This window comes from Chiloscyllium plagiosum, unplaced genomic scaffold (genome assembly GCF_037043375.1).
Source record: "Chiloscyllium plagiosum isolate Xiang-an unplaced genomic scaffold, Cpla_swu_hap1 HiC_scaffold_4, whole genome shotgun sequence".
Classification (NCBI taxonomy): Eukaryota; Metazoa; Chordata; class Chondrichthyes; order Orectolobiformes; family Hemiscylliidae; genus Chiloscyllium; species Chiloscyllium plagiosum.
Window position 1 is genome coordinate 78,825,324 of NW_028270142.1, and position 26,899 is coordinate 78,852,222.

Below are 26,899 nucleotides of genomic sequence, written 5' to 3' on the forward strand. Positions count from 1 at the left end.
CTTGTCTTTGTTATTAAGGACCATAGACTAGAAATGTTTTGGTGCATTGAGTAAAGCAGATGATCATTTAGTCCTCTAAGAAGGTTTACAAACTGTTACACAACAGCTGCCTTCCCTTGCTGGATTACCATAGCTAATGTTATTTCTTACATCAGTACCAAATTATTAATGCTAGAATTTTACCTCAATACTTTGACACTTTGTTGTATAAGTCCATGATAATTACAGCATTTTAAGAATCGACAGGTAAGGGAGATGAGCCTATGGCATAGTTGGGAACACTGGACTGGCAGATCATAACAATTACAGAAACATAGCCTAGAAATGGACAGGACTGACAGTTTAATGTTCCAGCGTATAGATGCTATTGGAAGAATAGAAAGGAAGTGGCGGGGGGGGGGGTGGAAATAGAGGTGGGAGAGTTGTTTTTGGTTAAAGATAACAGTACTTAAGATATTCCTGGGACATCATCTGGTGAAGTGGTATGGATAGACCTGAGAAGCAAGAAAAGTGTGATCACATTGGTATCGTGTTAAAGAGCTACCTGCCCTCCATTAGTCAGCAGGAAATTTTAGAAGCAAATATGACAGATATCTAAAAATAATGTTGTAGTGGTAGTGGATTTTAACTTTGTAAACATAGTCTGGGGCTACCATATTGTTAAGGGCTTGGATGGGGAGGAATTTGTGTGTACAATAAAATTTTCTTATTTAGTGTGTGAATGCACCTACTGGAAAAGAAACAATATTTCCTGTTGGGGAATAAGGCATGTGACTGAGGTGTCAGTGGGGAGCACTTTGGGGCAAGTCATCATAATTCTGTTTTAAAATAGTTATGGAAAAGGATAAAACTGATCAAAAAGTTCAAGTTCTAAATTGGAGGAAGGCCATTTTTGATCGTATTAGACAGGAACTTCCAAAAGTTAATTGGGGGAGGCTATTCACAGATAAGGGGACTGTTGGGAAGGGATTCTATAAAGTACACTAAGGGCAAAAGTGTAACTAGGGAGAGAATAAGGCCCCTTTTAAAGATCAACATGCCCATCCACATGTGAAACTACGCGATGGATGTGATACTAAACTAATATTTTCTGTTAGTATTTACTGTGGAGAAAGATATGGAAGCTAGGGAACTTGGTGAAATAAATGGTGACACCTTGAAAAGAGTTTATATTACAATAAAGGAAGTGCTGAAGGTCTTAAAATGCATAAAAATAGATAAATCCCCAGGACCTCATCCAGTATTTAGAGTCATGGAAACAGACGCTTTGGTCCAACCCGTCCATGCCGACCAAATATCCCAATCCAATCTAGTCCCACCTGCCAGCACCCGGCCCATATCCCTCCAAACCCTTCCTATTCATATACCCATCCAAATGCCTCTTAAATGTTGCAATTGTACCAGCCTCCACCACATCCTCTGGCAGTTCATTCCATACACGTACCACCCTCTCCGTGAAAAAGTTGCCCCTTAGGTCTCTTTTATATCTTTCCCCTCTCTCCCTAAACCTATGCCCTCTAGTTCTGGACTCCCCGACCCCAGGGAAAAGACTTTGTCTATTTATCCTATCCATAATTTTGTAAACCTTCTCAGAACCTGTGGAAAGCTAGGGAAGAGATTGCTGGACACCTTGCAGAGATGTTAGTATTGTCAGTAACCATTGGGGAGGTGCTGGAAGATTGGAGGTTGGCTAATGTGGAGCCACTATTTAAGAAATGCTGCAAGGAAAAGCTGGGGAACTATCGACTGGTGAGCTTTAAGTCAATGTTGGGAAAGTTGTTGGAGGGGATTCTGAAGGACATGAGTTTACATGCATTTAGGAAGGCAAGGTCCGATGGTCAATATAGCTTTGTGTGGGAATTCGTTAGTGTCTCACTAACTTGATTTGAGTTTCTTTGAAGAAGTAACAAAGAGGTTTGAAGGCAGAGAGATCTATGTGATCTAAATGGCCTTCACCAAGTTTCCATATAGAATACTGGTTAGCAAAATTATTTCACGTGCAACACAGGGAGAGCTAGACATTGGATACAGAACTGGCTCAAAGATAGGAGACAGGGTGGTGGTGGTGGAGGTTTGTTTTTCAGATTGGAGGCCTGTGACCAGCTATTGCCACAAGGATCAGTACTGGTTCCACTGCTTTTTATCATTCATATAAATGATTTGGATGTGTATATAGGAGGTTTGGTTAATAAGTTTGTAGATGACCCCAAAATTGGAAGTGAAGCAAGTTACCTCATAGTATAACAGGATCTTGATCAGGTAGGCTGAACAATGGCAGATGGAGTTTAATTTGAATAAATTAGGTGCTGCGTTTTGGAAAGACAAATCAAGCCAGGGTTCGTACAGGGAGTGTTGCAGAACAGCGAGACCTTGGAGTGCAGGTTCATAATTCTTTGAAAGTGGAGTTGGAAGTAGACAGGATAGTGAAGGTGGTGTTTGGTATGCTTGCCTTTATTGGTCAGAGTATTGAGTACAGAAATTGGGAGGTAATGTAGCTGTACAGGACATTGGTTAGGCCACTTTTGGAATACTATGTGCAATTCCGGTCTCCCTGCCATAGGCAGGTATGTTGTGAAACTTGAAAGAGTTCAGAAAAGATTGACAAGGATGTTGCCAGGGCTGAAGATATTGAGCTGTAGGGAGAGGCTGAGTGGGCTGGGGCTATTTTCCCTGGAGTGTCAGGGGGGTGATCTTTTGTAGGGGTTTGTGGAATCATGAAGGGCATGGATAGGGCAACCAGCCAAAGTCTTTTACTCAGGGTAGGAAAGTCCAAAGCTAGAGGGTATAGGTTTAAGGTGAGAGGGAAAAGATTTAAAAGGAATCTAAGGAGCAACTTCATGCAAAGGGTGGTGGAATTTTGGAATGAATTGCCAGAGGAAGTGGTGGTAAGATTACAACATTTAAAAGGCATCTGGATGGGTATATGAATAGGAAGAGTTTTGAAGGAGATGGACCAAATGCTGGCAAATGGGACTAGATTCGTTTTGGAAACCTGGTCGGCATGGATGATTTGTACTGAAGGATCTATTTCCATGCTGTACAGCTCTGACACTAAATATATGCTGATTTCATTAGATTGTATTTTAACTTCTCTTGCAAAGGATTCTGACTAGGCTTTTGGAAGTCTCTGATGACCCTCAGGTGTTGGCAGTTGCTGCACATGATATTGGTGAATATGTGCGCCACTACCCTCGGGGAAAACGGTAAGTTTTCACAGTAAATATAGTCAACATAATTACATAGCATGCTTTCTGAATATTTAATGTGAAAGTGTAAAAATTGCTTATTTAGAAATTGTCATGACTACTGGTCGGAACCCTTAAATAGTTGTGGAAATTTTGGCTTGTAGTTCCAAGATGTATCTGATGCCTTTTTTAAAAAGAAAACCTCCTAAGAAAATAGTTTTGATGTAAATTCTGGTTATCTGGAGAGTTACTGGCCTTTTTGACTATGCAAGTGCTGAACAAATGTCTCTTTAAGGTGCAATCTGGTAACCACCTTTACCCATATAACATGCACTTCTGGAAAGCCATGATACTCCTTAAAGCACTCACAGTCAAGTAAAATTGTTTTCATCATTAGGGTCTAAAATGTGGCTATGAAAATAGATGTGGGAAGAATGCTGAGTTAGCGTTTCGAGTCCAATGACGTCCTCTTCAGAACTACTTAGCAACCACGAAAAAGTGTTGCTTCCACAAAAGCCAAAGTGTTTTTTGGTGGGGAAGGTGTTGAAGGGGAGAATTTATTAGATTTGTGGACCACCTTGCAGTTCTGATGAGTCATTGGTCTCCCTGTTAACTCTGCTTTCTCCCTACAGATGCTATCAGACCTGTTGAGTTTCTCTCGAAATTTCTGTTTTAATTTCAGGTCACCGTCTATTTTAGTTTAAGATAATAAATGCATTTGCTGTGACTTTCCAAAATTCCTGAGATTCTGCAAAGATCCCAATAGATTCAAATATATTAGCAGTATTCAAGAAAGGAGGGAAGCAGAAAGCTGGAAACTCTGATCACCTGATGTTTGTCATAGGAAAAATGCTAAAATCCATTCATAAAGAGGTAGTCGCAGAACATTGCCTAATTATATCAGATTTTCTTTTTCCAGAGTCAGTGTGGATTTGTGAAATGAAAATAAGTTATGAACTTAATTTTTTGCAGTCAATAGAGGGAAGCCATAGAAATGATGTAATTGTATAAACAATTGGGTCAATGGGCTGAATAGTGGCAGATGGCGTTTAATTTGGATAAATGTGTGGTGTTCATTTTGCTAAAGCAAACCAGAGTAGGACTTATACAGTTAATGGTAAGACCCTGGGGAGTGTAGGAAAAGCAAACAAAGACAAAGTTTATACAATTCAGAGTAGAACCTAGAGTAGTGTTAGAATGGAGACCCAGGGGTTCAGGTACATAATTCTTTGAAGTTTGCATCACATAAGGCATTTAACATGCTTGCCTTCATTGCTCAAACCTTTGAATATAGGAACTGGGATGTTATGCTGAAGGTGTACAGGACATTGAGGCCTGTTCTGGGGTACTGCGTCCAGTTCTAGTTGTCCTGTTATAGGAATGATATTATAAAGTCAGAGAGGGCTCGAGATTTATTAGGATGTTGTCTGGCATAGAAGATTTGAGTTACAATGACTGGGACTTTCATTGGAGTGTAGGAGGTTGAGAGGTGACCTTAGAGGTTTGTAAAATAATGAGGGTATTGATCAAGTGAATGGCAGGTGTCTTCCTCTAGGGTGGGGGATTTCAAGACAAAGGGGGCACATTAAGGTGAGTGGAAAGAGATTTTTTTAAAATGTGGTAATTTTGTGCTTTGTACGTGGAATGAATTTCCAGAGGAAGTGGTGATTATGGGTACAGTTACAATGTTGTAAAAAGCTTAAATAATTACATAAATAGGAGGTTTGGTGGGATATGGGCCAAGTGCAGGCAGGTAGGACTAGTTTAGTTTGGAATTATGGTTGGCATGGACTGGCTGTACTGAAGGGTCTGTTTCTGTGCTGTATCCCTCTGACTCAAAAAGTACTTGACGCGATGCCGTGATAAAATACACAAAGTAAGCATGTATGGAGCAGTGTTATCTTGAGGCATATTGGCCTGTGTAAAGGAGCGGTTAGCTAACAGAGATTAGAATAAACATAAATGGGTTATTTTGGGTTGGCAAGCTTTTTAAAGTAGTCAAAAGCTTTAAAACTACTTTTAAAGATTCTGTGGAAGATTAGTGGATAAAAATCAAGACTTTACGAAAATCAGGGAACGATCAAATAGCTCAGTTGTAGATTTAATAAAGATATTGGAAGACGACTCGAAAACAAATAAGGAAGGTTGTAAAGAGTTAGATAGTATTATGGATGAGGTAGTGGAGAAATTAACGAAGAAAAAGGAAAAGGGAAGGATGACGATTAATGATAGAAATAATGCTACCACAGAATCATTATTCTTGAGTATTTACAATCTAGATCACTGACTTAGATGAAGGCACCAAATGTATGTTAATTAATGTTGTGGTTCTGTTCGCCGAGTTGGGAATTTGTGTTGCAAACGTTTCGTCCCCTGTCTAGGTGACATCCTCAGTGCTTGGGAGCCTCCTGTGAAGTGCTTCTGTGATCTTTCCTCTGGCATTTATAGTGGTTTATGTTAATTAACTTTGCTGATGAGACACAGGTAGCAAAGTAACTTGTCAAGATGACAAAAAGAATCTATTATGGGACAGAAATGTTAAATAAGTGGGCAAAAAAATTGGTTAGTGGAATATAATGTGGGAAAATGTGAAGTTATCCACAGAGTAGAAAAGCAGAATACGATTTGAATGGAAAGAGATTGCAGAAATTGGTGGTACAGAGGGATCTGGATGTCCTGGTACATTAAGCAGAAAAGGTTGTAGAACATAGTACAGGCCCTTTGGGTCAAGATGTTGTGCCAAACATTTATCTTAATCTAAGATCAACCTAAACTACATACCCCTCAATTTACAGCCATCCATGTGCTTGTCTAGCAGTTGCTTAAATGGCCCAAATGTCTCTGACTCTACTACCACTGCTGGCAGTGCATTCCACGCACCCATCACTCTGTGTGAAGAGCCTCTCTCTGACATCTCCCCTGTATCTTCCTCCAATCACCTTAAAATTATGACCCCTTGTGACAGCCATTTCTGCCCTGGGGAAAAGTCTCTGGCTGTCTACACTAAGCCAGTCATTACCTTGTACACCTCTATCAAGTCACTTCTCTTCCTTCTGTCCAGTGTGAAAAGCCCTAGCTCACACAACCTCTCTTATGACAAGCCCTCCAATCCAGACATCATCCTGGTAAATCTCCTCTGCACCTCTAAAGCATCTGCATTCTTCCTATAATGAGGTGACCGGAACTGGACACAATATTCCAAGTGTGGTCTAACCAGGGTTTTAGAGCTGCAGCAAAATGTCGCAGTTCTTAAACTCATTTATCTCCCATGTTAATGAAAGCCAAAACACCATTCGCCTTAACAACCCTATCAACTTGGGTGGCAATTTTGAGGGATGTGGACCCCTAGATCCTGCTGTTCCTCCACACTGCCAAGAATCCTGTGTTTAGCCCTGTATTCAGCATTCAAATTTGATCTTCCAAAATAAATCCTTTCCAGGTTGAATTCCATCTGCCACTTCCCAGCCCAGCTGTGCATCCTGTCAATGTCTTGTTTCAGCCTACAACAGCCCTCAACACTATCTACAACACCACCGACCTTTGTGTCATTGGCAAACTTACTTACCCACCTTTCCACTTCTTCCTCCAAATAATTTATAACAACTACAAAGAGCAGAGGCCCAAGAATAGATCCCTGTGGTACATCACTGGTCACTGACCTCCAGTCTGAATACTTTCCACCCACGACCACTCACTGTCTTCTTTCAGCCAGCCGATTCTGTATTCAGACAGGCAAATTTCCCTGTATCCCTTAATTCCTAACTTTCTGAATGACCCTACCATTGGGAACCTTTATCAAATGCTTTACTGAAATAAATATACACCACATCCACTATTCGACCTTCATTAACTTGTCTCGTCACATCCTCAAAGAATTCAATAAGGCTTGTGAGGCATGACCTGCCCCTCAAAGCCATGCTGACTATCTTTATTCAAACTGATTTTTCCACATGTTCAAAAATCCTGTCTCTCAGAATCCTTTCCAGTACCTTGCTTACTGGAAGATGTTAGACTGACTGGTCTGTAGTACCCTGGGATTTCCCTATTTCCTTTCTTGCACAGAGGAATAACATTCGCCTCCCTCCATTTGTAGGTACAGGAAGTAGTTGGAAAGGTAAATGGAATATTGTTTATTGCATGGAGAATCTAGTTCAAAACCATCCTGTAGGAATCCAGGATCCTAGTTAGACCACAGCTAGAATAGTGTGTACAGTTTGGGCCTCATTACTTGAAGGATATAATTGTGTAGAAGTTGATTAATTATGCAAGTGGGCAATTGCATTAGAAACAGTTCTAAGGTAGCTTGATTCCTGAGATGAAATGTTCATCTTTGCCTGATTAAGATAACTAAGTTGGATTTATTCTTCTAAACACTGGGCATAAAAGCTGATCTTTTTGATATATATGAGATAAAGATGGAGATGAGATTTTTTGGCTGTGGTCTTGTCTTACACAGAAAGCAGTTGAGGACAGTGTCCCTTTATTCAGAAGGCTAAGGTGAAATATTTAATCAGAGAATTGAAGGTAATTGATGGCTTTGGGAGTTTGCAGAAAGGCAAGTATAGTTAAGGGCTAAATCAGATCATCCATGATATAATGGAATGGCAGGCCAGACTTGATGGGGCAAGTGGCAAGCTCATACTCACAATCGTGTTGTTGTGTATTCAAACTATTAAATTGTTTGAAGAAATAAATGAATGTTTTAAAATATTTGAAAATTTACTAATCATTATAACTGGTTTCAGTGTAATTGAACAGCTTGGAGGCAAGCAACTTGTCATGAACCATATGCATCATGAAGATCAGCAAGTCCGCTACAATGCACTTTTGGCAGTTCAAAAACTGATGGTGCACAATTGGTATGTATTATTTAGAGTAATAAATTTGGAACTGTATTTTAAGTCATATTATTTCCAGTGGAAAATACCATCATATTTTCTCATAATTGTGACAGTGTTAAGGCAGTTTCTACTAAAAAATTCAAAAATGAATTGAAAAGCAAAATGCAGATTTACTGGACATGTAATATAAAACCAAAACACTCAACAGGTTAGGCAGAATCTGTGGAGAGATAAACTGTTCATGTATGAGGTCTGTGTTTCACCAGAACTGGGGGGAAAACAAATTGTTGAAATACGTTTTGAGCTAGGGGTGGGTAGACCAGAACAAAAAGAAAACTTTTATGAAAGGGTTAAAGTCTGGAGCAATTGGCAGGAAAGGTAGTCTTCCAGGATCAAACAAAATGGTGAAGGGACAAAAGAAAGCAGAAGTAAAAGGCATTCATAGAGAAACCTGCTCCCATGCTGACATCTCATTCCTCTGTCTACTGCACTGTTCCAATGAACCGTGAGCTTGAGGAGCATTGTCTTTTAAGTAGGTATTTTAAAGCTGACTTAGTTAAACTGTCTTAAAGTTTTATTTCAGACCATAATCACTCATGGATTTTGAAAGTAGAATAGGTTGACCTCTCTCTCCCTTCCTTTCTTAAAATCCATTTTCTGACAGTTACAGAATGAGCTCTTCAGACCGGATTTCAGATTCAGATGGGGAAAAGGTCCTGATATTTGAAACTTTAGATTAGATTAGATTCCCTACAGTGTGGAAACAGGCCCTTCGGCCCAACAAGTTCACACCGACCCTCCGAAGAGTAACCCATCCAGACCCATTTTCCTCAGACTAATGCACCTAGCACTATGGGTAATTTACCATGGCCAATTCGCCTAACCTGCACATCTTTGAACTGTGGGAGGAAACCGGAGCACCCGGAGGAACCCCATGCAGACACTGGGAGAATGTGCAAACTCCACACAGACAGTCACCCAAGGCTGAGAATCGAACCTGGAACCCTGGTGCTGTAAGGCAGCAGTGCAATCCACTAGAGCCACTGTGCTGTCCACTTGATCAGAATTTCAAGCTACTCAGTGGAAATATGGTTTTGCTTTAAGTATTGTCTCTTGGTGACAGCTTGCTTTTCCTTGCGAGTTTCTCAAACAACCTCCACCCAGGTCTGTGAACAGCACCTCAGTCCAGAAGCTTCTGCTAGGCAACAACAGAACAGAACCTAGTGTTTTTCCAACAATTGAGGGCCATAAAATTTACTGCTTTCAAATGCTCCATTAACTCTTCTTCCAAAATTTTCCGGTGAACAGCTGCTAATAGACAGTTCTCTTTTATATTTTGACTTTTGATTTACAAAAAATCATGTAATAAATTTTCTTCAACCCAGCAATGTCTAAACCGTTCTACATTCTAATGTTTTGTAATCCATAAATGTATTTGCAACTTCCATGGAGATCAATGCCAGAACCACTGCTGCTTATAATTTCTCATTGATGGTTTAGGCTTTAGAATCAAAAACGTTATTTTTAAATTTGCAGATGATTCCAAATTAGGTGTTGGAATAGCAAATGCTGAGAAGGACTAACAAATTAGCATTTTAATAAACTTGCAGAACAGGGAAATAATTGGCAATTCAGATGTAACTGTACATTTGATAGGAGGAATAAGGATGTCACTTACTGGAATTGAAAATTTGAATTTGAGTGCATAGGTAGGGTAGAAGAACAAAGATTTGAGTATAGAAACGTAATCACTAAATTGTACCACAGATTAAGTAGTGCATTTTAAAAGTAGTGTTCTAAGGTTTTTAAAAAGGAGAGAATGGAAAAACAGGATTGTTAACTGATCTTTAATTGAACATTGGCCTTATTTAGTTCATTCATAGGATGAGGGCCTCACTAGCTAGGCCAGCATTTATTGCCCATCTCTATTTGCTCAGAAGGCAGTTGAATCCACCACATTGCTGTGGGTTGGAGTCACAAGTAGATCAGGCAGTTAAGTATGGTAAATTTCTTCCCTAAAAGACATCACTGAACCAGATCAGTTTTTCAAACAATCGACAGTGGTTTTATGGCCTTAATTCCAGACTTCAATTCAAATTTCGCTAATAGCCATGATAGGATTTGAACCCAGGTTGGCAGAGCATTTCCTGGGTCTCTGGATTAACAGTCCAATAATAATACCACCAGGCTGTCACCTCCCCAAAATTTTCCACTATATTTTAGAGAACTATGTGCACTGTTGGTTAGATTATTTTAAAAATAAATGAAGTATGGATTGTGCAAATAAAGTACATGAATGGTAGGGAAAATGAGTGTATACATGTCATGGAATTATAAACAGGCTGGGTCTTTTTTCTTTTAGGATAAAGAATAAAGAGGGGTGGTCAAATGAAATTCTTTTAGTAGTTTTTTAATAGAGTAGTTATAAAGATGATGTTTCTACTTGTGGAGAAGAGCATAACCATAATCCTGTAAAAATTCCAATAAGGAATTCGGAAGAAATCTTATTTACTCCGAATTTTGTGAATATGGAAGTTGCTACCATGTCGTGATTGAAGCTTTGAAGGGGACTTACAGGTGAGCAAGAGAGATTAGAGTTGCCACTAAATTTAAATTAGAAAAGGTGGGAGAGCCTTGAGTGGACCGTCAACTTTGCAATGGATGGCTTAGGCCAAATGGTCTGTTTATAAAATTTATGTGCTTGTTCACTTGTAACCATTTATAATGGCAATCGGATGGTGTTTTCCATCTGTAATTGCACTCATGACTCCAGAATTTGTTGCAAGTTAAAATGCTTTAAAGTCTTAAATGCACAGTTTTAGAGCACAAGCCAAAGTTAAGCTGGTCTATATTTGTTCATAATTGCTTGTTTCCAATTCATACAGATGTTTCTAACAATTAAATACAACTAGACTTTATGTTAAAAATTGGAGTGCTGTATGACCCAGTACTTGGCTGTCACGTTTTCTTTGGAAGGTTGGGCACCTTGAGCCTGCACATGCTGATCTTATTTGCCATTCCTGTTGAGCAGTATTCTTAAAAATTGCCAAAGCTTATCTTGTCCTGTGTCACTTAAATCTTCAAGAGAACTATGGCAATCTGGCATCTGCCAGTCTTAAAAAAAAAACTCATCAGAAGTACAGGGATTAACCTTTGTAGAAATGTAATTTGTTTTTGGGACATATAGATGCTGTTCCTTAGCGATTGTCTTCCTAATTATAATAAATACACAAGAACCCTACCGCCTCTGTTAGTTTTGATATGGAAGTGCCAGTGTTGGGCTGGGGTGGGCAAAGTTTAGAAAAAAATCTCTCAATGCCAGGTTATAGTCCAACAGGTTTATTTGGAAGCACTAGCTTTCAGAGCTGCTCCTTCATCAGTTAGCTGTGGAGCAGGATCATAGAATTTATAGCAAAGGATTAGTGTCATGCAACTGAAATGATATACTGAACAAACCTAGATTGCTGCTAAGTCTTTCACCTTTTAGAATGGGTTTTAGGTTTCGATTCATTAATATTTAAATCCCAGAATAACTATTCAATCACGTTCTCGATAACTTAAGGTTGGCCTTAAGTTAATCTCGAATGTGACTTGAAAGAAGTGTTATGATCCTGCTCCACAGCTAACTAATGAAGGAGCAGTGCTATGAAAGCTAGTGCTTCCAAATAAACCTGTTGGAGTATAACCTGGTGTTGTGCAATTTTTAATGCTGTTACCTTTGACAAAGCTTGGTAATTCCCACCTACTATTAATATCATTTGTCTGATTTCCTTTGACTAACTTCTGCAACCTCCCCTTCCTCCCCCACAATTTATATTTGATTTCAATCTACAGTCTATCCTCCAATTACTAAGAACAAAGAATGCTGACACATTTTGTCCTTCCACACTAATCATGTCTTCATTTCCAGGATCCATGAACTTCTGTTCTCTTCCTGTTAATGTATTTGTCCAAGTATTTCTTGAATATTTCTGGTATTGTCTGCTTCCACCATCACCTCTGATAGCACATTCCAGGCACTCACCAGCCTTTGTGGAAGAATGTGCCTCACGCACCTCTTAAGCTCCCCACACCCCTGTACCCTGCCACACCTTGAACCTGTGTCCCCCTAGTAATTCACCCCTCCACTCTTGGGGGGCTATACTTTTCACTCTATCAATGCTATTCTCAAACTTTTAAACTTGTATCAAGTCACCCCTCAACCTCCTGTGTTCATGTCTATCCAACTTTTTCTTCATAACTAAAAGCACCCATACCAGGCAACATCCTGGTAAACCTTTTCTGCACCTTCTCCAAAGCATCTGGATAGTGTGGTGACCAGAACTGTATGCAATATTCAAGATATGGCCTAACTAAAGTTCTGTAAAGCTGCAGCATGACTTGTCTATCATAGGCCTTTTTTTCACCACATTATCTCCTTGCACTGCCAACTTAGTGATCTGTGGACCTACGCACCCAGATCCTTCTGCAGATCAATACTCCTAAGGGTTCTGCCATTCACTGTATAATTTCCAACTGTACTTGACCTTCCAAAATGCATCACATCATTTGTCCAGATTAAACTCCATCTGCCATTTTTCTGCCCTTGCCTCCAATTGACCTAATCCTGCTGTATCCTCTGATTATCCTCCTCCCAACACCACCTAACCTTTTGTATCATCTGCAAATTTACTCATTAGACAAGCTGTTTTCCTCCAAATCATTTATATAGATTGTGAATAGCAGAGGTCCCAGCACTAATTCCTGTGGAACTAGTCAACCTTCCAATCCAAAAAGTATCCTTCCACTGCTACCCTCTGTCTTCATGACTAAGCCTGTTCTGTATCGATCTCGCCAGCTCACTAATTTTGCTTTACAAAATGTGACAGTTAGAAGTTGCCTTGATAACATAATAACAATTTTATCAGGCTTCAGGAAGTGTTGTTTCCATTATCCAAGAAATAATAGTAGACATTTTCTGTCTATAGATCTCATCACTAAGTGTCATCACTAAGGATTTAAATCTTTAGCTACCTTAATATAATTTGAAGTGGCTTATGTAAAATGAGTATGGTAATGATAGATGAAAGATGATTGTCCAGAATAACGTATCTTACAATCAAAAACATCTGCATAAATTTTGTAGTACATGGTTATGCCAGACCTTGTAAAAGTTTTACTATTGATCCTAAGATGGAACTGAACAGTGTGAATATGCATTGCAGTCTAAACTTCCCTTTACACCACCTCACCCAAGATTTTGCTTTAGAAGGACTTTCATCAGGCATTCTGATGAAGGGCTTTTGCTCGAAACTTCGATTTTTTTTTCCCTGCTCCTCGGATGTTGCCTGACCTACTGCGCTTTTCTAGCACTACTCTAATTTTGACTCCAATTTCCGGCATCTGCAGTACCCACTTCCACCCAGTTTGCTTTTAGAAGTCCCATTTGGGTTCTAAAACTATTGCAACTGATTTGTCTGCTACATCTATTTTGCAGGATCTTTGTTGAACCTGCCTGCTTTAAGGTAACAACATAGCTTGGAAAGATACAAATCCGCATCTAAAACTCAAGGATGAGAGTATAGTCCATTTGTCCAGTAGGAATAAAGGTGATCCTATCAGCATCAATTCTATTCAAGATCAACTTTTATTCACTGCATACACTGTTAGTTACTGAGGTTGGAGACAAGGAGTTTTCCTACAATTCAAGTTTTAACTGTTTCAGATTGAACAAGTGTGCAACATTGTATAATATTTGTAATTCTCCTGTGCCTTGGCACCATTCCTTTGTCTGAAGTAATTTGAAAGATTATGGCAATGTTTCTTCAAATTCTGTTTTTCCTTTTACTGTCCTCAGATGCATCCCGTTGAGTTGTGCTGATTTATCAACTTTAAGCACAACTTCCCTTTTCTAATATATTCACATTTGGCCCATCTAAAACCTTAACTGCCACCTATTTCATGGTCACTTTTGCAGCATCTTCCTTTGTAAGGATGGATCCAAAGTACTCAGTATCTCAATTGTATCCACTTGTCCATATGCAAAACCCCCATTTAGTCTCCTTTCTTACTACCATTTTACTGTTTATGTACCAGTAGAAAATCTTTAGTTTCCCTGTTTTAGTTACAAATCTCTTCTCATACTCTGCTTTTTTTTTTAACTTCCCTTTGTGGGGTGGCATGGTGGCTCAGTGGTTAGCACTGCTACCTCACAGCATAGTGTTCGTTTCCAGCCTTAGGCAACTGTCTATGTGTGTGAAGTTTGCACATTGTCTCCATTTCTGCATGGGTTTCCCCCCATAGTCCAGAGATGTGCAGGTTAGGTGAATTGGCCATGCTAAATTGCCCATAGTGTTCAGGGATGCGTCGGCTAGGTGTGTTAGGAGAACTGTAAAGCCTTAGGTCAGGGAATGGGTCTGGGTGGGATATTGTTTGGAGGGTTGGTGTGGACTTGTTGGACCGAATGGCCTGTTTCCACACTGTAGGAATTCTGTCTGTGATTTATCCCATGTGCAAATTGACATAAGATAAACGACATTAGTTGTTCTTGCATCACATGTAAGGGAAGTAGAGAATTCCAAACTAGTGAGGCAAGAAGCCAAATTTGTGAAGATATAATTCAGTTAGAGGAGGCAAAGATAATTAATGGAAATGAAAAAAATGAAGATGAGGGATAAAGAGAATAATGAGGCAATAAATAGATAAGGCTACATATTAAGGTTCCAGTAATAAAAAGATAAACTAAGATGTCTGTTTCTGAATGCAAGTAACATTTGAAACAGACAAATTGAAGGTAAATGGAAGTAATTGTGAACATTCTGATGGCCAAGACAGCAACATGGCTTCAGGATGGCAGGAGTGGGACCTAAATCTTGAATACAAGACATGAAAACAGGAACTAAAAGGAGGGGAAGAACGGCTTTGTTAGTTGATGACAACTTCCGATAACTAGGGCGAGGAAACACACTTTTTGGTAGAGATGAGAAATGATAAAGACGTGAAGTCACTTGTGGCAGTGGTGTGCAAGTCTCTTAATAGTAACCACTAAACTACTACGTATGTAGTCTCAGTTTGTTAATTGTTCTAGGAAATCTATAAAATGTGAAATGTTTTAAGTCATATTTTCCTTTTTGTTTTTTTTTCATATTTTTATCCAGTGTCTTTCCCTTCCCCCTCTATATCTAATTGGACATTGACTTCACATGTTCAATAACTTTTCCCTTCCATTCTTCCACCATGTTTGTTACACTGTCCTATTCACCAAGGTTCCAGCTATTCCATTGCCCTTCATGTGGTGTCATTAATTCGCATTCCAACAGTTGTGTGAGAAATATTGTTAAAATGAACTTGTATGAATAAATATAACTAATGGAATGTGCTTCAGCCAATCATAATGTTAATCAAATGTTTTTTAAAATAAAAACGTTATGAATCTTATCTGTGTCTCAAATGGTTGCACGTGAATGGTAGTGAATCAAGTTGTAATTTTGAGTTGAAGATGTTCAATCATGCATCACATGAAAAGTAATTGCCCAGTATTTTTTGTCATCAGACTGAACAAGTTTATCTATCATTTGAATTCTCTCCTTTTTGATGTGCAATTATAAATTTAAGCTTTCCAAAATGTCAACAGAAAATAATTCAGCTACGACATCTAGAATTTCCACTAAATCTACTTTATAGGAAGAGTTAAAACTATAACGTGATTGCAGTTCTATATTATATTTCATTATCTAAGTTAGAGATGAAAAGGGTTCCTTTTCAAAAAATATTACCGGAACTAGAATCTTGTTATGGAGTTACTTAAGTGATTTTTCACTTGATAGTAGATGCAAGTTTTATGGTTGAAAATTTTCAATTGTTTAAACAATTCTTCACTTTAAAAGCATATAGTTATCATCATCACTTGTGTTAATTAAGTACAACCCTGTATATACGTTGTGAAATCAACTTTAATAATTAATTACTTGGAAAAGTAGGTTGGGCAGGATACAAGGAGTTTGCAAAGGGAGATTGAGGCCAAGTGGGTAAAAATAAGCAGATGAAATATAATGTGGGAATGTGTGTGGCTATCCACTTGGCAAGAAAATAGCAAAGTTGGACAGTGGAATTAGAATTAGACATAAGTTGTCTGTGCAGTGATAGTGTCAAGTGTGTGGTGCTGGAAAAGCACAGCAGGTCAGGCAGCATCAGTAGAGCAGGCAAATCGACATTTCGGGCATTAGCCCTTCATCAGGAATGGCCTGATTCTCCTACTCCTTGGATGCTGCCCGACCTGTGCTTTTCCAGCGCCACACTCTTGACTCTGATCTCCAGCATCTGCAGTACTCACTCTCTCCGAGTTGATTTCAACCCAACTGTGAAACCTCTTCCAAGAATGCCTACCTTGAAGTTCTCTTTCTCCCTCTCCAAGCATCTCAGTAAGTCTCTCTCACTGCACCTTCCACATCATCCTCTCTGGCCTGAAGCTGTTCAGCCACCATCCTGAAGCAGACTCGCTACCACAGCCACATCCCCTACCTCAGCACCTGCCAATGGAACCGACTGATTCCGCATGGTACTCCAGACCACATTCAGGCCAACACAATTTGGACCTGACAAAAGAGAAACCAGTACATAGTACAAATCTGAAACCATCAGAAATGGTTCTCCTTCCGGATGCTCCACTCCATGCTCGCAGCCATGCGCTGCCACCTAACCTCTCTACAGTCAGCCCTGTTTCAGCTCAGGGCGACACTCTCCCAGACCCACAAAGGACCACTGTTGTTTTACATCCTCGGAAGAATTCATATGCTCAACAAACACTTTTTCTTCACCATATTGGACATAGAAGAACCTAAGTTAAACAAGCTTTCATGTACTGACCTCAATACTCCTGTTTCCTCGACCATTCCATAACCACCTCCTGGCCTCGAACTGCTAGCCATGCAGCCACTCCAATCACAACCGCCTCAATGAATTATGATTTCATTTCTGCCCCTGCTACCCCACAGACTGCTGACCACATCGCCTCCGCGATCGCCGGGAAGACAACCACCACAGGATCCGTGACCATCACAAGTGCCACCGCTGCCGGCACTGATGCGATACCTGCCCTGCACGTCACTTCCTTCACCACCGCCACCACTTCCCCCAGAGACGTCACTCACCGGAACTCTGCTGGTGACCCTGATGTTACAAGTTACATCACTTCAGCCCCTGCGGTTACTGCCGTTGGCCCCATGTGCACCTCCAGGGTGTGCACCACTTCCGTTGGTAACATCACTCTTGACCCCATAACCACACCCACTCCAGTGGCAGGCTCCGTCCCCATTCCCAACTCCAGCCCTACCCTGGATTCTAGCTCCCAGCCCTGCTGTGTTTTTATTATTCCCCTAGACCTCCCCCTCAATGAGGATGAACAATGAGCAAAGGCCTCACATTCATCCCTCTACACTCCCGGATTTATGAGTTTGACACACGTTGCAACGTTGATCATTTCTTCCTCCGTGTCTGAGCCCACTATTTCCAATCAAGACTACCGCCCACCCACCAAGGACCCCTTCTCCTGCCTCCAACATACCCCATCCACTTGGACATCCCATGTTGGCCTGTTACCTGCCCTTGACCTCTTCAATTCTAACTGCAGCCAAACCATAGTCTGCATTAACCTTTCCACCCCGCTCACCCACTCCAACTTCCCACCCTCGCAACATTCAGCCCTCCACTCTCTCTACTCCAACCCCAACATCACCATCAAACCCGCAAACAGGGGAGGGGGGCCAGGCGCTGTGGTAGTATGGCACACCGATCTCCACCGCTAAAGCAAGGCGCCAACTGGCAGACGCATCCTCCTATTGCCCCTAACCACGACATCAGCAAGCCATCCCATCCACAGCATCCAATCTCAGTCCGAGAACCCTGCACCACCCGATTCTACCTCCTACCGAAGATTCACAAACCTGACTTTCCCCGATTGACCTATTGTTTCAACCTGCTCCTGTTCCGCTGATCTCATTTCTGCATACCTTGACACCGTTGTGTCCCCCTTAGTCTGGGAACTCCCCAGCAGATTCCTGATGAAGGGCTTATGCCCAAAGTGTTGATTTCTCCTGCTCCTCGAATGCCGCATGACCTGTGCTTTTCCAGCACCACACTCTTGACTCTGATCGCCAACATCTGCAGTGCTCACTTTCTCCTGCATAGTGAAGAGTGTAGAGCATAGCTGTAAACTCCAAAATAATAAAGATGGCTTGGTGGAGTGGGCAGGAAAATGGCAAATGGAGTTCAACTCTTATACGAAGATGTATTTAGGAAGATCACAGTAGTGTGTTGCAGGAATCAGTGCTGGGCCCACTGCTTTTGTCATTTATGTAAATATTTTGGATGTGAATATAAGAAGTATGGTTAGTAAACTTGCAGGTGACACCAAAATTACTGATGTTGTGGGTAGTGAAGATGATTACCTCAGTACCATGGAGCCTTGATCAGATGGGCCAAGGGATGGCAAGAGGCGTTTAATCTAGATAAATGGGAGATCCTACGTTTTGGTAGGACAAATCCGAGCAGGACTTATGCACTTAATGGTATGGTCCTGGGGAGTGTTGCTGAACAAAGAGACCTTTAAGTACAGATTCGTAGTTCCAGATAGATAGGGTAGTGAAGAGGGCATTTGGTATGCTTGCCTTCATTGGTCAGTGCATTGGGTATTGGAGCTGGGCAGTAATGTTGCAGCTGTACAGGGCATTGGTCAGGCCACTTTGTGGATACTGCATTCAATTCCGGTCTCCTTGTTGAAGGAAAAATGTGCAACTTGAAAGGGTTCAGAAAAGATTTACAACGATGTTGCCGGGATTGGAGGGTTTGAGCTATAACAAGAGGCTGAAATAGGCTGTGCCTATTTTCCTAGAGTGTTGGAGGCTTTATTGAGGTTTATGAACTCAGGAGGGTGAATAACCAATGCCTTTGCCTTTTCCTCCAGTGTGGGAGAGTCCAAGGCTGGAGGGCAAAGGTTTGAGGGGAAAGATTTAAAAGGGATCTTGGGCAACCTTTTCACACAGAGTGGTGTGTGTATGGAATGAACCACTAGAGGAAGTGGAGGAGGCTGGTACAATTACAACATTTAAAAGGCATCTGGATAGATATATGAATGGGAAGGGTACAAAGGGTTCTGAAAGGTGGCAGTACAGCTAGATAAGGTTGTAAAGAACGCATGTGGAATGCTGTATTCCATCTATGGAGGTATAGAATGTAAAGTTAGGGATATAATGAAGCTGGTGAGGCCACAATGGGAGTATTGTGTGCACTCAACATTACAGGAAGGACTTAATTGATCTGGAAGGAGTGCAGAGAACATTTACTAGAATGTTTCCAGGACTGGAAAATTGTAGCTCTGAGGATACATTTGAGAGGTTGGGGTTGTTATCCTTGAAACAGAGAAGATGGGGTTTACATAGAGATGTACAGCATGGAAACAGACCCTTTGGTTGATGCCGACCAGATATCCCAACCCAATCTAGTCCCACCTGCCAGCACCTGGCCCATATCCCTTCAAACCCTTCCTATCCATATACCCATCCAAATACCTTTTAAATGTTGCAATTGTACCAGCCTCTGCCACTTCCTCTGGCAGCTCATTCCATACATGTACCACCCTCTGTGTGAAAAAGTTGCCCCTTAGGTGTCTCTTATATCTTTCCCCTCTCACCCTAAACCTATGCCCTCTCGTTCTGGACTCCCTGACCCCAGGGAAGTGACTTTGTCTATTTATCCTATCCATGCCCCTCATAATTTTGTAAACCTCTATAAGGTCACCCCTCCGCCTCCAACCCTCCAAGGAAAACAGCCCAAGCCTGTTGAGCCTTTCCCTGTGGCTCAAATCCTCCAACCCTGGCAACATCCTTGTAAATCTTTTCTGAATCCTTTCAAATTCACAACATTTTTCCGATAGGAAGGAGACCAGAATTGCATGCAATATTCCAACAGTGGCCTAAGTAATGTCCTGTACAGCCGCAACATGACCTCCCAATTCATGAACTCAATACTCTGACCAATAAAGGAAAGCATAACAAACGCCCGCTTTCACTATCCTATCTACCTGTGACTCCACTTTTAATGTTTGAATTATGCAAAATTGTGAGGCATAGAGAGAGTAGATAGGAGAAACCTATATCTGTTGGCAGAGAATTCAAAAACTAGGCATCATAGATTCCAGCCAGGTGTCAGAATGATCAGAGTGAATGCAGGGAAGATTATTTTTATGCAGACGTTTGATGGTGGTCTGGAATTAAATGTCTGAGTTGGTGGAAGCTGAGACCCATCTCTTGTTTGGATTAGCACCTTAGCTGCTGTAAACTACAGGGCTATAGGCAGTGTGGAGGGCGATGGGATTCGAAAGAACATAACTGTCATTGGGTCAGTGCAGACAAGATGGGCTGAATGGCCCCTTTTTCTGCTATATCATTTCTATAGTTCTATTGTTTGACTGACGTGGACATGATGAGCAAAAGGGATTATTTGTGTCATTAAAAAATTGACTTTCTGGTTAAACATTTATTAGACTACAGCAATCTGCAGTAGAGGGAGATCTATGTGAACTTGTAAATGAATCACATTTAGCATACAGAAAAAGCAAGTGACTGAAAAGAAAAATGAAATGTTATTTATTGCAAGAATGGGAGCATTGCAACAGTTGTACTGGAACTTAGACTGCCTCTGAATTATTATACTCCGTTTTGGTCTCCTTAATTATCAAAATATCTAACTGCATTTCGATGCAGTACTGAGAAGCTTTCCTTGAATGTTTCTTGGAGTTGAGGGATTATTTAATAATTACCAAATTCAAACTTGCACCACTTGATGAAGTGGAATAAATAGGCAAAGCCTTTTCCTTGTGGTGGGGGAGTCCCAAACGAGAGGGCATAGGTTTAGGGAGAGAGGGGGGGGGGAAGATTTGAGACCTAAGAGGCAACTTCTTTTCACGCAGAGTTTGGTACATGTATGGAATGAGCTGCCAGAGAAAGTGGTGGAGGCTAGTACAATTACTAATTCTAAAAGGCATGGTTTTAGGAATAGAAAGGGTTTAGAGGGATATGGGTCAAATCTGGCAAATGGGACTAGATTAAGATATCTGGTAAGAACAAGTTGGGCCAAAGGGTCAACTTCCATGTTTACATCTGATTCTGCTGATTTTAACAATCTTTGTAAGGTGAAACCCATAAAAGGAGAATGGCCCTGGAAACCCTGGTCAATAAATTACATCTTTTCTATTTAGAGCACAGAGGTGTAATATCTGTGTCAAAGGGATGAAAAAAGTTGTGAACTGACCCCTCCTAATTGTTGTCATGAATCCATTGTTAATTGATATGATTGTCCATCTAGGAAATTCCATGTCACTGGTCATGAATTGTGTGGGTTCTTGCATGGCTGACAAGCCTGATTTCCAGGGCTGTTTCCTCCTGAGATCTAGTACTCAATGGCAGGTTTTTAATCTGACTGGCAACAGCCTAAGGCACAATGTTAAAAATCTTATATCAATAGAAGATTTATACCTCCTTTTGAACTGGATCAAAACATACTTTGGCTTGCTAGTAAATAACACCATTGTGGATATACTTGTGTCAAATTCTGACAAACTTGAAGTATTTCAAATTGTAAACAAAAGCAAATTTTATAGCTTAACAGATTGTTATAAGATCTAATCAAGAATAGGCATTTGACCCATTGATCTGTGCTATGATGCAACGTGATCATTGTTGGTCTGATTCAGGCTTAATTCCATTTACTTGCCTTCCTTCCATAACCCTCAACTCCCTTGTAGTTGAAAATTGTCTATTGTGTTCATGAAGAGAATTCACAGACCAATAACCCTTAATGCAGGTTTAAATGGAAGATTCCCAATTTTTAAAAATGTTTCTTCTAGATATAGACTTCATCACAAGGGGAAGTACTGGCCACTCATCTATTTCTATTTCAAGAAAATCTCCTCATTCTTCTAAACAATGGGTGTAAGCACAACCTGTTCAACATTTTCTCAAAATAATCCCTCAGTTCTAGGAAACATTTGAGCAAAGCTTCTCTCCTGCTTCTAATGCAATTAGTTTGATAATTAAGAAGACAGAAACTGTATACCATAATCTCTCCTTTCCTGTCCACGTTTTTGAAAAATAAAGAAAATTGAGTGATTACTCTGCTGAAATAGCTGCCACATATGCAGATGGGGCAGTGACATAGTTTTGCCATCTACATCAGGATGTGTTTATCCATGTGTAGATACTGTGAACAATCTGTTAAACTGTCAGTATACTGTGGTTTTAATTGAAACTGTATTGTGGAAAAATGATACATTACTGACACTTGCTTTCAATTCAAGACTAATTGAAATTTAATTTTTGGAATTCAATTTTTCCACCTGCTGTTGTGGCAGGATTTGAATACATTAACTTGAGACTCTGAATTATTTGCCCAGTGGCATTACCACATTCTCCCTTGAATGTCTAAGACTCTTGTTTCGTTGCAGCTTTGAGAAAGTGGAATTGATGATAAAAACATTAAATTATTGAATTTTCTTAGACTTGCTACATTTTGTTTGTGTTTTACAAGCATTTTCGTGTTATGGTGACATTGAAATTAAGGACTTATGAATGCTGTATGATTACTAGTGAAGAAGTACTGCTGCATTTCCGAGCTTTGGCTTCTTCAATATTGGGTTGCATTTTTTTTTTCTTTCTTTCTGTCTGACTGCCACATTAGTAAGAATGAATTTTTTTTTTGTTTAAATGTGTAACATCTTATATGGAAGCAAAGTGCCTTGCATTTCACTGAAACATTCTGTTTTTAAGTAACAAGCATGATAACCCTGACTTTATCATTTTCAGGGAGTACCTGGGGAAACAGTTGCAGTCAGAACAACCACCAACTGTAACCACCAGAAGCTGAATTCTCTGAAATCACTGTCGACACAATTGCATAGACTTATGGATTTGTTTTTGAAGCATAAAGGATTTGTTTTCTGAATATATTGAACTGAGCATATAATGTCTTGATGGATAATTGTTTTTCATAAATCCACATGCAGCATTTCTTTATGGTCTGTATTTAGCAAGATTGAATGTACATTGATTAAGCAGCTTACTGTATTGGACATAAAAGTATGTATGTGGCGAATCACCTGTAAGGTCAGTTGTCTGAATGAGTTGTTGATTATTTGTGCTCATCAAGTTTAATTTCTCAGTCAAGTATACTTATCTGCTGTGTATTGTTTGATGCTGTCATCTTGATTAACATGTCAATGTAGTGATAAATATTAATAAAACAACTTGCTGTTTGCCTAAATTGTTAGATTTAACCAAATTATTTACATCAGAACCGATGTTTAGAACACACATTACTAGTTGGTCCACTCTTGTGCTGGCAGTATGAGGCTTTTTTTAAAAAAAAAACACTATTTAGTGAATGGGTCCAATTTTATTTTACAAATAAACTGAAGAGTCAAATTAATTCCTATTTAGAACGGAGTATACAACTTGATTGTGAAACCATTTGGCAGAAAAGAAAACACATTGGAAACATGTAGCAAGTAGATTGAGGATCACATCGTGTAACATACAGGAACTCCATCCTAACAATTAAATTCCTATGAGGAAGTAGATTGGAATTGTATGGCAGGAGCATGCAGAAATCCCAACATGGTTGAATCAACACATTGACAGAAGTTGAAATTTCTTTGGGACAGTTACACAGCTTCTGGAATCCTCTGGAAAAAGTCTCCAGTTTGACTCTGAAATCTGATTCTCACTCAATTAAGCTTGATAATTATCCTAGGAAAATTAGAGGAATGAAAATCTGATCTAACCCCCTGGGTACCGATTAAGCTGAGCCTCCTGAATTCCTGATTGGGGAAATTAGGGCTATTTTAATGATTTACCTCATCTAAACAATTGAACAATGTGAGGCTCATTTCTCATTGTTTGGTATTTTGACTACAGTGAACACAGACAGGAGCTTCTGTGGATGTACTTCTGTTGTATGCCAATCCTCTCAAACTTTTAAATGTCTTTGACTCAAAATTTTCACTGTTTATTTGTTTAACCAATCAGCACAAAGAACAAATTCCCATCACAAGGATTAAATTTGAGGACCACAGGTAGTGAATACAGTGGAAACGTCATGCATTTCATATGGTAAAGAAACAGAAAGGAAGTGAAGAGTTGTATTGAGCTTAAAACCTAATTGTTGCTTTCTCTAGTCCAGTACCAGATCTCTTGAGTTTTTATCGTACTTTGTTTTCGTTTCAGAATTTCATCAGTGAATTCTGCTAAAATTTAATCTCCTTCGACTACATATGATCAGATTTGTTTTCTCTTTTAAAAGGCATTCCTGCTGGCATTTGGCATTCCTGTAATTGGAGATGATTAGAATATCTTGAGGATGGTTCCATCATTTGAGCCTGTTTAAATTATGATCACTTGTATACATTGATAAATAGCATACCTGGATCATGTGTGCAAAAATTTAGGGGTGAGAAACTTAATGCAATAACAAAAGTAGTTTTAATTACCTTTCAATATTGGTAATAAAATGAATCAATGGAAGCTATCCTGTTCTTGGTTATGACTACAGATGGAATAGATGATATTTTTCAGAAGTGCGTTGATGTTTAAGTTGTGATCTGGAAGGACATATTTTCTTTTGTTCATGGGATTTGGCACTGACATTTATTGGTTACCTTGAGGTGTTGGGGAGCCATCTTCAATCTATAGCTTCTGCCACACCACAAGGAATCTCATTGCTTCTTCAGGGAAACTCCAATCACTTGGTAGTTCAAAGATCATTTTTGGAATGTCAGTGTCTGTTTTATAGGCTTTGTAATTGTCTTGTGCACAGCAATAGAAATGTATAACCAAAATTAAATTTATTTTTGAATTATGTTGGTTGAGAGGAAGAATTTTGGCCATCTCATATGGAAAACTCCCTGTTCCTTCTCCATTCCTTTTTGGAATGTGCACATCACTGACAAGGCTTGCATTTGTTGACCATGCTGAATTACATTGTAACTAATTGGCTTGCTACACTGTTTCAGAAGACATAAAACATATTGCTTTGGATCTGGAGTCTCATAAGCCAGACTATGTAAAGATTTCAGGTCACCTTTCCTAGAGGACATTAATGAACCAGATTTTTTTTTACATTGACAACTTTGTGATCTAACTTTAATCCTATGTTTTATAGGACGGGCGGAATGATGGCTCAGCGGGTAGTGTTGCTCCCTCACAGCACCACGGACCCAGGTTCGATTCCAGCCTTAGGCGACTGTGCAAAGTCAGACAGACACATTCTCCCCGTGTCTGCGTGGGTTTCCTCCCACAACCCAAAGATGTGCAGGTCAGGTGAATGGGCAATGTAGTGTATGGCCAATAGTGTTAGGTTCATTAGTCACGGGTAAATATAGGGTAGGGGAATGGATCTGGGTGATTAGATTAGATTAGATTACAGTGTGGAAACAGGCCCTTCGGCCCAACAAGTCCACACCGACCCACCGAAGCGAAACCCACCCATATGTTTACCCTTTACCTAACACTACGGGCAATTTAGCATGGCCAATTCACCTGACCCTGCACATCTTTTGGACTGTGGGAGGAAACCGGAGCACCCGGAGGAAACCCACGCAGACACGGGGAGAACGTGCAAACTCCACACAGTCAGTCGCCTGAGGCGGGAATTGAACCCAGGTCTCTGGCGCTGTGAGGCAGCAGTGCTAACCACTGTGCCACCGTGCCGCCCGTGGGTGGGTTAGTCTTCGGAGAGTTGGTGTGGACTTGTTAGGCCAAAGGGCCTGTTTCCATACTGTAGGGAATCTAATCTAAACTAATCTAAAACCTACGTAATTTTAATTCCACTAACTGTCAAGGTGGAATTTGAATCCATATCCTCAGAACATCATCCTGGACCCATAGATTACCAATGGCGTTTACTATGCTGCCATCTGCCCAGTAGAGCCATGGGATCTTATACATTGACCCAAACAGACAAAGTCATCTGTTTTGAATTGCTTGAAAAGCACATGTCTGATGATGCAGAACTGAGGTAAAGTCGTGGTTACATGCTAAATTCCTGGAGTGAGACTTGAACTACTACCTTCATGCACCGAGGGGAGTACAACAATTTGAAGTAAACCAATGCGTACTTTCCAGGTACCAGTAAAGAATTACTGAGAATTGTTCTGCAATGATTTATGATAATTAGGCAAAGATTAAAAAAATGTGATCTGTTAATACATTGTGCTGGTATTCTGGTGTAGAGTTTGATCACAATATCACATAGCTTTTCCATTAGCGATGGAAACCCTCTGTCGTTCTTTTGAGATGGCCATGTGACTAATTTTACAGGTTAGCTTCTACCAGAGGGCACCTTTTCAGCAAGGAAATACATTTCCTGCAGCAGTATTCTAATTCCACTATGTCTATATGTCCATATTAGACTAGATGAGATTGAGGTTCATGAGGAGGTGTTAGCAATCATAGAGTCATAGAGATGTACAGCATGGAAACAGACCCTTTGGTCCAACCCATCCATGCCGACCAGATATCCCGACCCAATCTAGTCCCACCTGCCAACACCCGGCCCATATCCCTCCAAACCCTTATATTCATATACCCATCCAAATGCCTCTTAAATGTTGCAATTGTACCAGCCTCTGCCACTTCCTCTGGCAGCTCATTCCATACACATTCCATTCCATTCCATTCCTTCTCTGTGAAAACGTTGCCCCTTAGGTCTCTCTTATATCTTTCCCCTCTCACCCTAGACCTATGCCCTGTAGTTCTGGATTCCCTGACCCCAGGGAAAAGACTTTGCCCATTTATCCTATCCATGCCCCTCATAATTTTGTAAACCTCTATAAGGTCACCCCTCAGC

At 40.2% G+C, this 26,899-nt stretch overlaps 1 protein-coding gene across 3 annotated transcripts in view; it reads left to right on the forward strand.

Annotated features, from left to right (window-relative positions):
- The window catches only part of atp6v1h (ATPase H+ transporting V1 subunit H), a 123,874-nt gene extending 100,557 nt beyond the window's left edge, over nt 1-23,317 (forward strand). For all 3 annotated transcript variants that reach the window (XM_087986404.1, XM_087986405.1, XM_087986406.1), the window contains 3 exons: nt 3,102-3,203; nt 7,931-8,044; nt 22,861-23,317. In XM_087986404.1, the coding sequence (XP_087842530.1) occupies nt 3,102-3,203; nt 7,931-8,044; nt 22,861-22,921 (277 nt within the window). In that variant the 3' untranslated portion in view covers nt 22,922-23,317. The remainder of the gene's footprint in view (nt 1-3,101; nt 3,204-7,930; nt 8,045-22,860) is intronic.
- Nucleotides 23,318-26,899: the final 3,582 nt, after the last annotated feature.